Here is a 16,847-nt window from a genome sequence, read left to right as displayed (position 1 = left end):
GAAAGAGCATCCAGATATAGCCATCAGGTACAGACTCCTTTTTACACAGGCACAAAATGCAGAACAGTACGACAGAAAACGCTGTTGTACCGAAAAACAGACCCTCACTGGTTTACGATAATGCACCACATACACAGTCCATTACCGGAGGACTTTAGACGGCCAGGCTGAGTAACGGTTGCTATGGCAGGGACTGAGTGACTGACAGAGCCGATTTATTTCAGTGTACAACCGTGTAGGAGAGGCACAGACGACTCCACAGGAAGGGGAAACCTATATGCACACACAGAAATGTGACACATAAAACATCTCCAAACTAATTCAAGGGAAGCTTTGGAAACAGGAATGCCTGCTCTTCAAGTCAGGTGAGGAAGTCAGAGAAGGGTTCAGACTGGGGGCAATGTCATCAACGGCCAAGGTTTGTGTTTGATGCTTCTTATGACCTAAATTCCTCTTTCAAATAATACTTAGGTTTGCTTACTTTGATTTTTTTTCTCATTAATCCTGCAGTAGTGAGTGTCTGGATTATTTCTTTTACAGAAGTAAAAGAAAGCAAGGAATATGGGTGGCCAAATCCTTTAAAACTATGACATCGACAGTCTTCCCCTTGATTTAGTACGCTGCGACATAACATTTCAACATTATTCTTTCATTATTTATTGGATTTACGTGATGTTTTATTTTTCTAAGAAAATTAATTGGGGCTGTTGGCAATAATCATCAAAATACGTAAAAAAATACTTGAAACATATACCTTTGTGTGCAACGAGAGTCAATTATATATCCTCTCTTTTATTGAAATACTGAAAAAATTTTTACTTTTCAATTATACTGTTATTTATTGAAATGCCCCCAAAGGCAAATGCACCCGAGAACAGGTTTGGAAAATCAAAAAAAGCAAAGCAAAACAAACAAAACAAAAAAAACACACACAAAGGAAAATACATTTTCTGTAGGTTGTCTGAGTTTCTAATGATAGCAAATCCATTTCCAAAACAGACTATTGAAAAAAAAAAAGGTCCAAATGGCACCAAAAATGTAATCAAAAAACTCTAGAGATAACTCTGCAGGAGTTGGCATCAAGGTCCAGAGAGAGCTGCCTCTCATGATAAATTTCAAACCAAATGCAACCACCGAAAAAGTGCAGAGAGCAGCGGATGGAGAGCAGGAAAGAGGGGAGAAGAGGTGGACTGAAAAGAGGTGATGGAAGCAGCTGGAAATGTGCAGATGATTGGATTGATGGAGTGGTGTTTGAGTGGGTGTGTGTGTGTGTGTGTGTGTGTTTGGTGAAGGTGGGGGTGGGGCGCTGTCTCAGAGTCCACCTGTTTGCAGAGATAAACACAAAGAGAACCCATAAGCACAGAGTGTGGCTTTTGGGAGGGTTTGACTGACGGGGCTGACATTTAGAAAGAGCACAATAAACAAGGTCTCACAAATAGCATGGGGAACAGTGTGGCTAATACACACTTAGCGAGAAACTGTACACATCAGTGCAATACATCAATGGGTAAACAAAGGGGTCTTTGCATTTAGATGCTGAGCTGTGTGTACAGCTTGATGCCGAGGCAGCTTAAATTGATAAAAGCAGTTGGGACTAGGCAGCAGACAAATGGAAAAAAAAAAAAAAAAGAGGCTTTTTAAAAAATATATATATTCTGAGTACAGACATAAACACAGACAGGCAGACAGAGTGAGTAAACATATCTGCTCATAATCCAAAAAAGAAGAAATGTTCAGTGCTTTTCTGTGGCCTTTTGTCTCTTGTGTAATGGCGGTGAATGCGGGGTGAAGCTGCCTACCTCTCGTCTAAATGCATCTCTAGAACATCCTGTCCTCGGATGATGCTTAGAAATCAACAGTGAAATGGTTTGTCAGTGTCTTTGTGGAAATATCAAGGTAAACATCATGAGGTAGATGACTATCCAGGTATTTGGGAGGAATGTAACTGGAGGCCACTCACAACAAAAAGACAAAAAAAAGCAACAAATAAATCTGTTCATCAGAATGAATCTAATCAGGTATTGGGTGTTATTATAGTAATAAGAAGTGTAATTTATTTTGATATTTAATATTGTAATTAGTAGTTATAGTGGCTATTTTTTTTATAATAATAAAAATGATTCGCTGTCAGAATCTCAACTAGATTCGGCTTTGTGTAGTTATCTTTATTAATGTGAAATCTGAGTTTCACATTAGATTGGGAACAACATGAATACTGTGGATTATGTGGATTGCAAATCACCAAAACGAGATGACAAGGTATGCACTTAAATAATATTTATAGATAACAATGTTGCTAAAAGGAAAGTTTTACAATTACACTACAGCGGCATCAGCCATGGCTACCGACATGCTGTTATAATGAGTCTGTATTTAGTTTGAAGACTGATGTCCTGCAGCTTTAGAGGGAGGTTTTGGATTTAAATCTCGCCCTTTCAGGTAATGAAAGATTTAGGTCTCAGTGGGTGTTCTCTTTGTTATTGAGCCCTTTCTTGGAGAGGCAAGTATTTTCGTTCAGTATTTAGTTTGCAGACCTGTACACTTTGAGTCACTTTAGTGTATTGTGATCATACAAGTAATGATCACTTGTATCAATGCAAATGATCAGTAGTGATCACTTGCATTTATTCTAAGCAAATCCAAGATATCAGAATGAACTTAGGAATTGCCTGGTGACAATTTTATTCGTCCTCATCTGTTGAACACTTAAAAAAAATAAAATAAATAAAAATCCTTTTTTTTTTCAGTATCAGTTCACAGGTTGTGGTAGCAGCAGTCTTCAGTGTGAATGTTGTTACTGAAGAAACAATGTTGTAGATCATAATGCATTAGGACATTTTAGCCAATTTTTGAACATTTTGTGAAAAAGTTCACCAACGTTTTCTCTCTCTCACAAAAAAAAAAAAAGTATGCTTGGTAATATTTTCAGTCAGAAAAAGCACAATCAAGGCATGAAAACTAAATGAGAGCCACTCTATACAGATTTACCATTAAGATAAGCTAGACTGATTGACAAGAACAGAGTAAGGTACGAAAAGATGCCTGGAGCAGCCTGGTGCTTTCCTATTTTAGCCGTGACATTGTTGTTACAAAGTATACAAAGCAAATAACCTTTCAAAGGCGTATGTCAGATTGCAAGTTTTAATGTGTCATACAAAGATACAAGGGATGGCATCACATGTTCTTTGAAAATGTGCAGTGAGTCGCATAGGACTTTTAAAAGTGTGCTCGATATGCACGTCCCTATGTGTCTGCAAGCAACTAGGTCACCCACATTTTCAAGGAGAGGATGTTTTCTTCAGGCAGGCATTCGGCAGGGTGAAACATTCACTGTGCTGGTTTTCAAGACCAGCGTTCGTAAGATACCGTGCACAGATTGGCGCATGCAAATGGCTAAAGTGTTGAGATATCGTTTGTCATAAAAATCTCCAAAACAAATAAGCTCCATAAAGGAGACGCACATCCAGGGATGTCGAGCGTCTTCTCCTTAACATGTAATTTTTCTCCTCTTGCTTCTTGGTAGAAACAAAATCGTTGAGCACTTTTGTCAATAACGACAAAATTACTGTTTATGAATGTCAAAAGTGCAGAGCTGATCGTCTTGTCCAGACAATAACAGTCAGTAAAATGTCTTGCAGCATCTATGATTCACTGGCATGAAACAAAACAAATGCAAATAAATAAATAAATGACGGCATGAACACACAGTTTCCTCACACACACACACAGCGCAAAGAAAAACAGGCTTCTGTATTCTCAAAGAAGCTAGAGGGAGCAGACTATTTGAGGAACCACAGTGACATTTTCTTGCTCCGTATGGCACACACAAAAATCAATAGTTTTAGCAGATGCATTTCACGCCTAGAGGAGAACATCTGGACTTTGGGCTTTACCCTGGATGGAGCACAGCAGAATCCGCAGGCAGGAGAAATGTCAGGAGGAGGAAACAGGCAAGGAGGGACTCACAAACATATGCAGCTATTCTCTGCGCTCTGAGACCTGAATAAGCCATCTATGCTAAAGCAAAGTGCGAGTGTAAATATCAAAAGGACGGGAAAGCAAGATAAAAAGAGGGGTGCTGTACAATACAGTATTTTCTTTATCTGTTCCATCCAGATGCAATTTTCAGGTGGATTAGACAAGGGAATTTGTATTTGCTCAACGTATACCAGAATAAATAAAAAAAAATTCTTATGCTTCCATTTATTATATGTGTAAACCTTTAAACAAAGGAGTCTTAGTCCTCACACTCCTACAGATAAGTGCTTAATGGCCGCAGCTCTGTATTTTTTGTAGACACAAGATTAGCCATTCTGTATTCCCTAACCAAAACATAGTGACTTTCATGAAATATTACAGTTCTTTGGATATTTTGCAGAACCAAATCTGTAAACAGCACAACTAGGCCTGTCACGAAACGATAAATCAATTAATCGTACGATAAATTAAAACTATGGAGCATTTTAATTATCGCCTTTATCGTTTCTTCCAGCCTTTTCCTCTTTCTGTTGATGACACAGAAAGAGTCATCAACATGAATCCAAAGGCTCAACTCCGCTGCTCTCCACTGACCCTCCCTTCCTCATATCCTTAGTGTAATGTCCAGTGCACACTACACCATCTTAGAGCAGTCGGCCGATTGTCGGTCCATTTTCAAAACCTGAGAGATTTAGCCGACAGAAATCCTAGGTATAAATGTTCATCGGGCCGTGTGGTGTCCAACAATGGACACAAAATAATGGCTACAAGTCCAGTGAACTCATTTTGGAACCAGGCATTAATCAATGCTTTACTACAATCTACCTGCATGTGGCTCTACCTGCATGACGAGGGGAGGAGTTGGAGCAAAATTGCTACGCAGTTGATGAACCCGGTAACTTTTCAGCTGTTCTTGGTTAACGTGACATAAATAGGTTATAATGATTTTCATTCAGTCAGGATTCATTCAGGAGTCCTGACTGAATGAACTGGACATTACACTAAGGATATGAGGAAGGGAGGGTCAGTGGAGAGCAGCGGAGTTGAGCCTTTGGATTCATTCAGGAATCCTGACTGAATGAAAATCATTAGAACCTATTTATGTCACGTTAACCAAGAACAGCTGAAAAGTTACCGGGTTCATCAACTGCATAGCAATTTCGCTCCAACTCCTCCCCTCGTCATTTTTATATTCTTTGCACGAAAAGTTTTATAAACATTAATGTTGTTTCCACATATAGTCTCCAATGTCCGCTGGACTTCGGGTTGCGCCTGTCAGCTGTTTGGGATTACAGACAATGATTTTTGAGACAATTAATCGCTCAGCAAACTTTGATTTTGTGACAGGCCTAAGCACAACCATCGCATAAAATAAAAAATATCACTAGTACCTTGCAAAAGAAGTCATAAACAATGAATGAACAAATGCAAAAGTACGAAGACATGTCCGTCAATCTAAACTGACAAAGAGGTCAAAGTGAGCATTAATCAGGAGCAGATCATGGTTACTTTAGAGGATCTGGAGAGGTTAGCAGCTCAGGTAGAACAACATAGCAAACAACGCAGTAAACATGTGAAAGATGGTGTTCTGGTCAGAAAAGACTAAAATCAAATGTTTTGGCCTGAATTAACAAAAATAATCCTACGTATCATATTGAACATGCCGTATCCTTATATTCTAATATTTCCTTAAAGAACTTCCTAGTCCTTTTTGAATTTTAGTTAGCGTAAATGTATTGTATGAGGAACCATCACACCAGATTCCAATAAAATACATCAAGGTTTATGTTTGCAAAATGACAAAATGTAAAAAAGGAATCGGAAATATTTTTCAAAGTACTGTATTAGCCATATAGCACAACAACAAACTGCACATAATGCATATGTATTTTCAAGAGATAAGTCAAGCCCACGGACTAACGTGTCTCTGAGGATTCAGGTTGATCTCACAAGGATAACACTGACATTTATCTCCTCATCTCCTCCTTCTAATCCCTCTGGAAAGCTCTAAAAGTCGACCTCTGTGTCGCTAATTTCAGACACTTAATGAGATTTTTAATTGATGACCTTTTGAGAACAATTTCATACCACAGCTCATGAGAGCACAATAATGAAAGCCAGCACATTTAACACCAGCCTAATGCCAGGACACTTTAGAGTATTCTAATTTATAATTTTCTTGTTTGTCATAAAAAAAGGTGACTATTTATTTCAGATATGCACTGACGTTTGTTTTTCCTATATGAGGGTTTGTTTTGTTTCTGTTCTATTAGAATAATCCAAAGGCAGGGAAGTGAAAAGTTGCCCCACTGAAGAAAGCAGCTCCTTCATGAAAAACAGATCCAATACAAACATCCAACACAGTCGTGGCGCTGCGTTTCACATTGCATCAATAATCAAAAAGCTAAGACTGTGTGATGAGCTGATGTAAAATCTTTGCCTGGACTTCTCTTACCGTGGTGAGATATCACAACCCTGCTGCATGAAGGCGCCGAGCGAAAACCAAAGAGAATTGAAGATGCCAAACTCGTTGGTCTGTTCTGGACTCTGCTGGTTGGTGTTCTGCTGCGTTGGCGGCTGGCTCGGCTGCATGCCGTTGGAGGCCGCCGCTTGCGTGGGAGTCTGAGGCTCGGCTCCCTCCTCGTAGTCTTCGGCGTGCCACTCGTAAGGGCTGAATCGGCTGACGAGGAAGAGGACGACGCTGACGCCGATGTAGGCGAACACGATGCACATCCAGATCTCGTAAGCCAGTGGGTCCAGGAAAGAAAACACACCAGGCTTGGACTTTGTGGGTTTCTTGATCATGATAGAAATACCCAGAGACATGAAGGGCTTGGAGAAGTCTATCACCTCTTCACGGACAAGCGTGATAGTAAGCGGAGCGACAGCCAGATCTGCTTTCTGATGGGAGAGCACATACGTAAAATATCTTTAACAAAACAGCTATTTTTTCTATGAATGTCTAAGCATACTGGTGCAACTGAAACACATACAAAAATAAGGGAAGTAGCTGCAAAGTTACACACAGCTATAAATGTGTAGCACCACATTGCTTACTTCTTTAAATGGTATGTATTATACTTATCAATAGAATCATACCTCCAGTATAATGACTTTCTACTTCATCTCTCATTTCTGGTCACTCTGCTCTCCATGACAGCTTGTGTCACACGCAAAGTTCTCATGAACACAGGGCGGTCTGCACCATTTTTGCACATGTTATCAATCGGGTGTGCAATCTTTGCAGACTACGTCCGACACGCCGACTTACTGAGCGTACCTTTTTTTTTTTTTTGCTCAAACAACTTAGCACTCATTACGTGGAATCTTTGTTCATCAGTGTAAAAAATGTGAACAGGTAAAACATTTAAAAGCTGCTTTACCTCCAGCTACACTACTACAAACCTGACATGTAAAGTATCCAAGATGCAACAAGTTTCAGAGTACACATTAAAAAGACATGAATCAGGAGAAAGATATTTTTTTTATGAATCTGGATGCAGTCAGGTATTCTGAACTGATTTGTTCAGAAGTGGGGGATCTAGATTCCATGCAGACATTCCCAAGGTATAAACTGTCCACAAAAGCAAATTAAATTTGTTTTCAGAGGCTCTGCCATAAAGTACAAAATAAATAATGTCCAATATATTCCACAGAAGCGGCTCACAGAGTGCGCAGCTCTGGTTTCAAGGCCAATTACTCTCATGGGCCTTGATAAGTTTCCTCCTAGATAAGTTTAATGACCTGCTGTTCTGCAGTAGGTTGTCACAGTACTTAGTGTGTCTCTAGCCTACAGTACTCTAACGATGTTCACCGAAACGCTGTGACAAACAGGAAACTGCAATAGATACCTGTAACTTTTACTACGGTTAAAGGTATGTCGGTAACATGACTTTAAACAGAAAACTGTCAGAAGTAAAACCTTTATTTACTCACGTCATAGACAAGCTCCCCAACCATGCCATTCCACTTCTGGGTTTCAGGATCTTTGGCTCCGTACTTGCCATCGGAAACAATCTTAAGCTTGTATTGGTAGCCCACATGCTTTGCTATCTCTGCGGCCAGCTCTACAATGTAGCCTTCGTACTTATCATTTCCTTGGAGGTCAGCGTGTTTGTTCTTTAGCATCACATAGGGAGACTCCTGTTGGATAAAAAAAAACCCAAAACATTTTATCAACATTGTATTGGATTAAAATTCCTTGTTTCTTGTTGGATTAATGAAGACCTAGCTGTCTGGTTTATAAAATATATAAAATAGGTTCAGTGCTGCAAGTTGAAAAGTCATAAATGCATCCGTGTCGTTTACTTGTATCCTGTTCATAGCTTGTTGTTAAGTCTTTTGGAAAAAATGGATTCAAGGACTTTGAAAGATTGAGATATAAAAGGAAAATAGTTTCAAAATACAAGGTGTAATTTTTTTACCTTTGTTCCTTAAATACTGGTTTCATTCTAACCCAAAAGCTATGATCATTGTGATTGCACTGCAACAATGACGGTGATAATAATGTGCAAGAAAGCAAAATCTCAGGTGATTTGCAAATGCTGTTTGCAGAAGTATTTCTGCGAGCGTTCAGGCTTGGCTGTGTAAGTCTGAAGCATTTAATGACTGCACCTTCAAGCCCTCTGTTCTGGGGAACATGTTTCCTGTTATACCATCGTTTGTACATCTAACACTGATTGACTGGCCTGAGAAATTACAGCTGTCATGACACCTGGGGCCACACTTCACTTTCAGAAAAATTGTATTTCATGCAGAATTCTGGTCACCTCTGTCTTAACGCTCCACCAACAATCGGAAGGTAGCAATTTCAAACAATCTGGTGTTTGAGCCCCTATTAAGCCGAGCTTTGCTGAGCATAGCAAATCCTGCCAATGTGGTTGATATGGCTGTGGAGATGTTTAGGGGATTCTTCATCATGCTGCAGCTACGCCTCCTCTGTTCCTCCTATGGTTAGGATCAAGGAAATCATTGCTTCACAACCCCGGTATCCCACTGGCAGACAAATGGCACACCAGGGAAATGCTGGAGAGAAAGGTCTGTTTCGCTTTGCTGTCATGGGGTATGCATTCACAGTTACAGAAAAAGAAAGACACACAATAGAAACAGGCTGGGGCCTACAGACAGTCCCTTCATGAGACATTAACTAAACACTTCAAGGTCTATCCACTGCCCCTCAGTCTTGTGAAATACATTACGTCTTTTCACGAATGTAAACACAAGTCAATGTATGTAGACTTTACAAAAAAAAACAAAACAAACAAATGCCCAAACAATTGATGCAATCGGATTGAAGCAGACGGTGTTAGAAGTTAAAGCTCGTAAAAGCTAGCCCGTGTTTATGCCTTTCCTTTTCACCAATACAAAGCAAGGCAGTGGCGACATATTTCTATTTTACGAACCCTTCCAGAAGTCAATTCTGGTTTATACACATGCTGTATTCTATGACAGAAGATTTTTAACAACGCAGAGACTATAGACTCTGAGGACACCCTGTACCCGTAGTGGCATGCATATTATCATAGCTTAACATATTTCCACCAGCTGTTGTCGGCTATACGTATGTCCCAGTGGAGAAAACTGTCCTAAGAATCTAAGTGACATGACAAGTCACCTACAGACAAGTCTTGGTTACAACACATGTAGAATACGCTTTTCTCAAATCTAACCCACAGCCCTTATCACCCAAATCTCTGATATATAGGACAGTAGACTTAATAGAATCTTGCCAAGGCATGTTATATAGGCTACTGGTGACAGCTGAGCCAAAGAGAGGAGAGAGAAAGAAAGGATAGACTGACATTTTAAAGCGAAAGAAATGGTTTGGCCTTATAATCTCTTTAATCAACTGCAGTGCTCTACTTCTTGCCAGCTACACCTGTTATGCTAAAAGCAGCACTGATACCTCCTAGTCGTCCCTTATTTATGCATCTTAAGACTGGAAACATGATTAAAAGATTAGGGAATAAATGAGATGCAACTCTGCAGGTCCTCAACTCTTGGTGTCATGACACCAGAACTCTGCACTGCTGCTTAGTGCAGAGTCAATAAAGCGAACATTATTCTGAGCAGGCGTCTGTCAGAAAGTGGGAGAGCACGACATAGCTGGAGAAGGGAAGAGAAGGAGGGAGAAACAATCACAGAGGTCTGCCAAATTCATCGTGTGGAGTGAACTTTTAGGGAACTCCATCATAAAAAGAAAATGAAAAATGTTACCCCGACTGTCCCTGTGTCAATCTTTCTTCCCTGCTACTCCCTCAAAATCCCTTGAACTTCATATTTCGAGACTTACCAAAATAGTGGTGACTATATATGTCCTGTTCAACAGTCCGTGTGTGTCATTATTGACCCTTGAGAGGCTGGCTGTGCTCACATACTTCTCATCTTCATTCCAGTAGCCAACCTAGGAAAAGGAGAATGAATCAGAGGGGGATCTTCAGCTCCGCTACTTACCTCTGTAGACTTAAAGAGGAAATTAATTGATCCATGAAATCACTAGCAAGAATTTCAGAAGCAGCATTTGCTATATATATATAAATATATATATATAAAAAATCATCACATTCATACAGGTCTTGAAAAAACACAAGAGGTGCCATTGTTTGTTTTTATTGTTTTTTTTCTATACAAAAACTAAATGAAGAAAACGTTTGGATTCGTATGAAGTCCTGCACGTGTTGATATGAGTTTCCCACAGAAAGGGGATCATGACAGATTTGTAAAATGCCATCGAACATTTATGCAACAACACTGATAGAAATCAACTAAATATTATCATTTAGCATTTCATTTTTTTTTTTAACTGCCAAAATTATAACGACAGTGGGAATTGAGAGAAGTGACACCCCAGAGAGCCAAATATTTATCTCGATCTCACAACTTTCGCTTTAAACCATTCTGCAATAATTTCTTCTCAGAAGTAGGAGATCCAGTCTGAACCTCCAGTGCTTTTTTTGCAGTGAACAACAAATGATCTTTTCTTTAAACTTAGTTGATATTTCACAAGGAAATGAACTATTATCAGGCCATTGTGCTCTTTGTTCCAACTAAGTATTAGATTTTTTTTTTCATCCCAGTTGGATTATGGAAATGTGCTCTTTGGGTTTTATTTATTTATGTATGTTTAAAAAAATAATAATAATAATAAAAAAAATCTAATTCATCATTACTAGAAGTCAACTATCCATTTACTTTATTTACCCCATTAATCCTGTTACGGTCGTGGAAAACCAATATAGCAAAACACTTATTAGCATTTAAAATGAGCCTGGAAGCAAAACAGTTCTTTATGTTAGTCAGACTCTACAAACATTGATAAAAGCCAAGAGTTTATGTAGCCAGTTGTTCACAGTAAATAACTAAATACATAAATAAATACAAAAAAATAAATAAAACATGAATTTTTCACCACCGCCTTCAGCTATTATTTTACCCATCTGCCTCGGTAAGGCACTGTTTTAAAAAAATGCCATACAAATTTACACAACGAGAACTGGCACTGGTGTCCGTATATAAGTTTAGGTTTTGAAAAAAGAAAATGGTTCGAAATCATCAACATGTTTCATCAAACCGTAACTACAGTCCTAATCAGACGCCACGGAAAGTATCAGAGTGACAGGAGTCTGACAGTAACCGAGTAACTCCCCACAATGTAATAATGTCTGATATTGGTTTTCACAATTGTCGTCTATGTGAGACCTTTTTAATGTTTATGTTTTCACGATGTAAATCACTTTGAACTGCCGGGTTGCTGAAATGTACTATGCAAATAAACGCGATTGATTGATTCTATCACGTAAAAACATGGACAGATATGGCACAGAGACCCCTTTAAGGTAAACATGGCTCTCAATATTTTAGATGATAAATTACCAAATTCATATATGCCTGCTCAGGAGCCAACTGTGTGCTAGTCTAACTAATTAAAGAGCTATTATCAGCTTGTTACACCTGTGCCACCTTAAAAATAAAAGGTGAAAAGTGATAACATTCATTGCAATACACGAATAAAAGCCACTCGTTTAAATTATTTTATTCTTGTCTCTTGACCCTCACTAAATACTTGTCTCATTTAGTTAAAAAAAAAGGCATGAAATGTCTGATTAAAATTGGCTGAATAGATATTACAACAAGAAATTCACAAAAAATGCATACTAACACCGTGTGAATAAATCAGAGATTTTGAATAGCATGAATGTGTAATTTAAAATTGCGGAGCTTAGGACCACTATTTGCTTTACTGCTATTTAAGTTGTGCTTTTCTACTATCAGGGGGGTAGAAATTCAAATAAACCTTTGACACGCATTATTCATACAGTCCCTTTTCATGCTAAATCTTTGTCACTGTGGTTAAAAGCCAATTTTACCTGCATGCTTCGATTAGCAATTTTCTCAGTTCATTCAAACCTAAATCATATTTCACTTTATATCAACTTCAATATAAGAAACAATTTCACCTGCTCCTTCTACTAAATTTAACCAATACACACATTTTCTTTCATCTTGAATGGACTAAACGATATATAGCATTTTCATTTTTCAAGTTCATAAACTTCAGAGGAGCAGTAAAGGTGTGTTACACTTATTGCAGGAGAAGATTTCTTTTCAGATGAATGTTATTCCACTAATAAGGGCCTTTTTGCTGCCTGATTGACTCAGAGCAAATATAACTGTAATTTGTACAAGACAAATATGACCACAGGTCTTTCTTGAACTCATCAAAGTGTGCAGGAGAAAATGAGCCGGATTATTGAGACATTACCGTTGCAAGCTCAACTTTTCGGCTCCCTGGGCACGAATGAATGTCTGAGACTGGATGCCTCTGGCTTACCTTCTTGGGTCCAGATGGGGCCAGTTCCATGACACTGACAGTATAGTTGGTTCTGCGACCCTTCTCGTTGAACTGTATGTGACCAGTCAATCCGTCAATTTGAACCTGTAAAGACGTCACACGTACACAGACGCTCATGCTGAGGCTGCAACACTCCTGGCAGACGGGTGTATGCAGTCAACTTCGTGATGAATCAACCAGAAAACGTTAGCAATGTGTTTTAAAAACAGTTTGTAATGTGTTTCTATAGTACATATTTGTGGAAGTCCGTGCAGCCCATGTCCCTGTAGAGGTGAATGACAGACGGTGTGCATGTATGCATACAGTGCAGTGTGTTTATCTTGGCTTGGTGATGGAGTTAATTGAGCGAACACGGCTTCGAGCTCCAGTCTGTCCGCAGGCAGATGGCTAGATTGACTCTGCACAGCCTCTGCAGACAGAGCCTTGGGCTGCACGCATGCGCATATACCATTTTTTTTAATGCCAATGTGGGGATACTCCATCTTTTTTTTTTTTTTTTCCTGTCTGTATATTTTTCCAATATTGTACAGATAGGATAGTGAATATAACAGTAATTCTCTTCGCGTCTCGGTGTACGTGCCAAGTGGCTGTGTCTGGCCCGGGGAGATCAAGAAGCCTCACAGCCAGGCCACCATTACCATTCCCGTGGCCAAATATTACATTTCTAAACTCAATTGTTGATGTCATATCCCATGATGATCACAGCTGAATAATTTTGCCCGCAGGTTTTGTTTACTAGCCGTGATGTCACATTTGATACTGGGGATTTCTCCTATGACTTAATGTGAACTTTATGCGACAGAATGAGACCTAATTTGTTCAGCCAGCCCCGGCTCAGGAGCTGTTAGCCAGTGTGCCAGTCAAGGATTTCTTCACGTCTATGCAGAGTTGGAGCATTCATGCCTGCATGTGTGTGTGTGTGTGTGTGTTCGTTTGTTTTGTGCATGTGTGGAGTGTTGTGTCTCTACGGATGAGTGCAGACCTGCTGCAAGGCTCTCTGGATGTCTATGCCCTGTCCCCAAGGGGCTGGCGGGTTGGCAAGACACTCTCCAGCATTGCCGCGGCGAGAGATGTCTATCCTTTGTCTCCTCAGATACTGGAAGGCTGTGGACATGACTTTCACCCCGTCATATGTCAGCGCGCCCATGTACTGCAAATGGATAATCCAAACAGACGCAAGGTTTACGAAATGCTAAAAAGAGCCAAGAAGGCAATTGAGAAGTGAACTATACTTCGACGTGAATTCTGTGTATTCCTCACATATTAAAATCTCACCCTATTCATTTGTTATCCTCAAAACATCACTAAAGACGGCTCTGTGTTTGATTTTCAATTGAAAATCTTTGCAAGTGGAAGCCATTTTAACTTGGCTGAACATCAATCATTAGCTGAATCTCAGATCTGAACCAGCAAATTTAGATAAAATCTAAAGAAAGAAAAATGCAGATTCAAAGCCTTTTGTAACCTTTTTATGCTGTTCATAGTTAAATGTCGCAGGACTGAGGGAAAAGAGGTGAAGCACTGAAAAATGCCCTAGCAATTATAAGTGGCTGGCTTTTAACCTGATCAGCTGGTGAGCACCATTAGAAACTCCAAAAGTTAATGTTTTACTTCTCATCAATGAGCAAACTATGCTAACAGGAACTGGGTTGCTAAAGGCTTTCTTCAGATAACAGGAAGGCTAAACAAAGAGTAGCTCTGTTTCTCTTGTGTGCTTCCAGTGTTAAAACTGAATCCAAAATGTTAAGTGTTCCTCTAACATATAATGTTCAAGTTCTTCAATGGAAGTCATAAGAGAATAAGATAATTTTTACAATCAAAACGCAATAATAAACACTGATCAAAAATTGGTGAATCTCATGACAATACCTTCTCTGTAGGTAATCTTACTTGGTAACAAAATCATGCACTTTGTGCTACTATGTAATTTCTTAATTCTGAAAAAAATACAGTACAAAAGTGTTAATTAAAAAAAAAGTGTGTTACTTTGAGTCCAGTTTTGGGCATTTTGGAGTCTTTGTTGTCAAACTCCATCCACTGCTGGACGATGCGGCTCACGCTCGGCTCAGAGTTGTTAACAAGCTGAAAGCCAGTGATGTTGGCACCGCCTTTCCTCAGGTCTGTCAGGTCAATGTCTAGGAAACCCTGTGACCGACAGCAACACAGGCTTAGAAGTGAAGAGACATTACAGAGGTAGTTCCCAAGACAGGAAACTTAAGGCACTCAGTGGGGGGGTGGGGGTGAAACATGGAACAAGGATGCTAAGAAATTATTTATATCATTTACATGAGATGAGGCCATGGCTAGTGCTGCACTTTTAAATATTTTTATGCATTTTGCTTTTGTAAATGTCTGCATGTAAGCGGTTATGCTGTAACTTTAGGTTGTTTCCCCAACATTAGCACAGCTGCTTCAAACTGGCAATTTTGAACTTGCATGCGCAGCACATACAGGAGCATGACTGACAGCAATTCGGTGCCTCTGCTTGGTTGTTTCTGATCGGGAGTGGTGCAATTTTGCAGGTGGCAGTAGGACCACAGGAAACGCAGATTAGCCAGATTTTTTTTCACAAATAATGTGCCTCATTTTCAAGACATATTCTCTAATATAACTAATAGAATAATTGAACCTCACAGCAACTGTATTTATTCTTTCTAGGGGTTAGTGTATGTATGTCAATATTTTGCCCAAGAGTTTGTCGTATTGAACACACGCCACCGATTCTTTTTTGAAGGACAAAAGAAATAGACACAGACAATAAGAAACCTCATTTCAAGCTGCTCCAAGTCCAGAGGGAATCTGTGACGGTCTAAATCCTCCTAGGTTACAGTTAAAAATGAAAGGATCAAAAACTTACAGGATTCAGGGTGAAATAAAGCTCATGCTTCACGCAACCCAGAACAGAAAAGGAAGAGATTAGCAGGAAATGTATCTCCTACTCGTGTTTTTTTTCCCCCTGGCTGGTATGTAGGTGTGTTTTTTTCTTTTCTTTTTTACAGGAGGGAAACAGAATAGAGGAGCTGGAGCTTCAGTCTCTCAGCATGTGGCCTGTCAGTGCGGAGAGAGGAAGACGCAGGTGAATGGGAACGGGTGGGAGATTCTCTGCGGTTTTTAAAAGATGGAGTTTTACCAGATGAATAGAAAAATAAGGTTCTTCCTCGCATTGTCACTTGCTCGTCAGGCATCTGTCTAATGGCACAAAGTGTTCAGTGATTTCTCCTTCTTCTTTGTTCTGACATAATTTCATAAAGCTTTGCTACACATCTCTCTCTCTTTGCTACACAAAAAAATATTTGTTTTACATCTTCTGATCTTTAATATTCCTACAGTGATGAAAACAGCCTGCTGTTCAATTGAATAAAGAAACTCGAAATAGCTTCACAGTTTAATTGCAGTACATTTGTTCAATTTTTCTACTTTTACAAGTAGATCAGTTTCCAGAATTTCCTGATCTCTGGCTTTCTTAAAAACCTAATTTCCTTCATCCACTGGTAAATAAGCTGGACTAGAATCCATACTTACCAATAGTAAAGGAATAAGTGCAGAGCAGTAGCAAAAAGTGGCAACATGGCATCATCAAGTCACCATAACAACCGTTAGACGCTATCGACACACCAGCTAAGCTAAAAAAGGTTACGAACAAATGATAACAAAAACTCTATTTTCTTTTTTTTTTTTGTTTGCACAAAGTTTCCAACACCCCACCAAACTGATCTGCTTAGTAGAATTTCCTGCTAGATACATTTTTACAAGAAGGGATAATACAAAGAATCAACAGGATGAATCTCCATTATTTTGTTATCAATAATTTCTGTATAAAGAATTATTTTTGAACAGTGGATTTACCCCTCACCCCCCACTAAGTTAATGTGCTAAAAATAAATGAAAATCTTTAACACTTATTACACAAAGCTATTACAATAGAAGAATCATTTATTTAAGGCTCCTTATACATCTCTACCAAGGTTGGAGAAAACCTGACAAATCTCAGCTAGTTATTTTCAAGGAGTTTGCATGG

At 39.2% G+C, this 16,847-nt stretch overlaps 1 protein-coding gene across 6 annotated transcripts in view; it reads right to left on the bottom strand.

Moving 5' to 3' along the window:
• The window catches only part of gria1a (glutamate receptor, ionotropic, AMPA 1a), an 88,287-nt gene that overhangs the window by 33,780 nt on the left and 37,660 nt on the right, over positions 1–16,847 (bottom strand). For all 6 annotated transcript variants that reach the window (XM_044128011.1, XM_044128009.1, XM_044128008.1 and 3 more), the window contains exons 7-12: positions 14,816–14,974; positions 13,812–13,979; positions 12,809–12,913; positions 10,271–10,381; positions 7,915–8,121; positions 6,434–6,879 (exon numbers count right to left, since the gene is read on the bottom strand). In XM_044128011.1, coding sequence (XP_043983946.1) covers positions 6,434–6,879; positions 7,915–8,121; positions 10,271–10,381; positions 12,809–12,913; positions 13,812–13,979; positions 14,816–14,974 — 1,196 coding nt within the window. The remainder of the gene's footprint in view (positions 1–6,433; positions 6,880–7,914; positions 8,122–10,270; positions 10,382–12,808; positions 12,914–13,811; positions 13,980–14,815; positions 14,975–16,847) is intronic.

This window comes from Gambusia affinis, linkage group LG09 (assembly GCF_019740435.1).
Source record: "Gambusia affinis linkage group LG09, SWU_Gaff_1.0, whole genome shotgun sequence".
Classification (NCBI taxonomy): domain Eukaryota; kingdom Metazoa; phylum Chordata; class Actinopteri; order Cyprinodontiformes; family Poeciliidae; genus Gambusia; species Gambusia affinis.
This window is presented reverse-complemented; position numbering and strand designations above follow the sequence as displayed.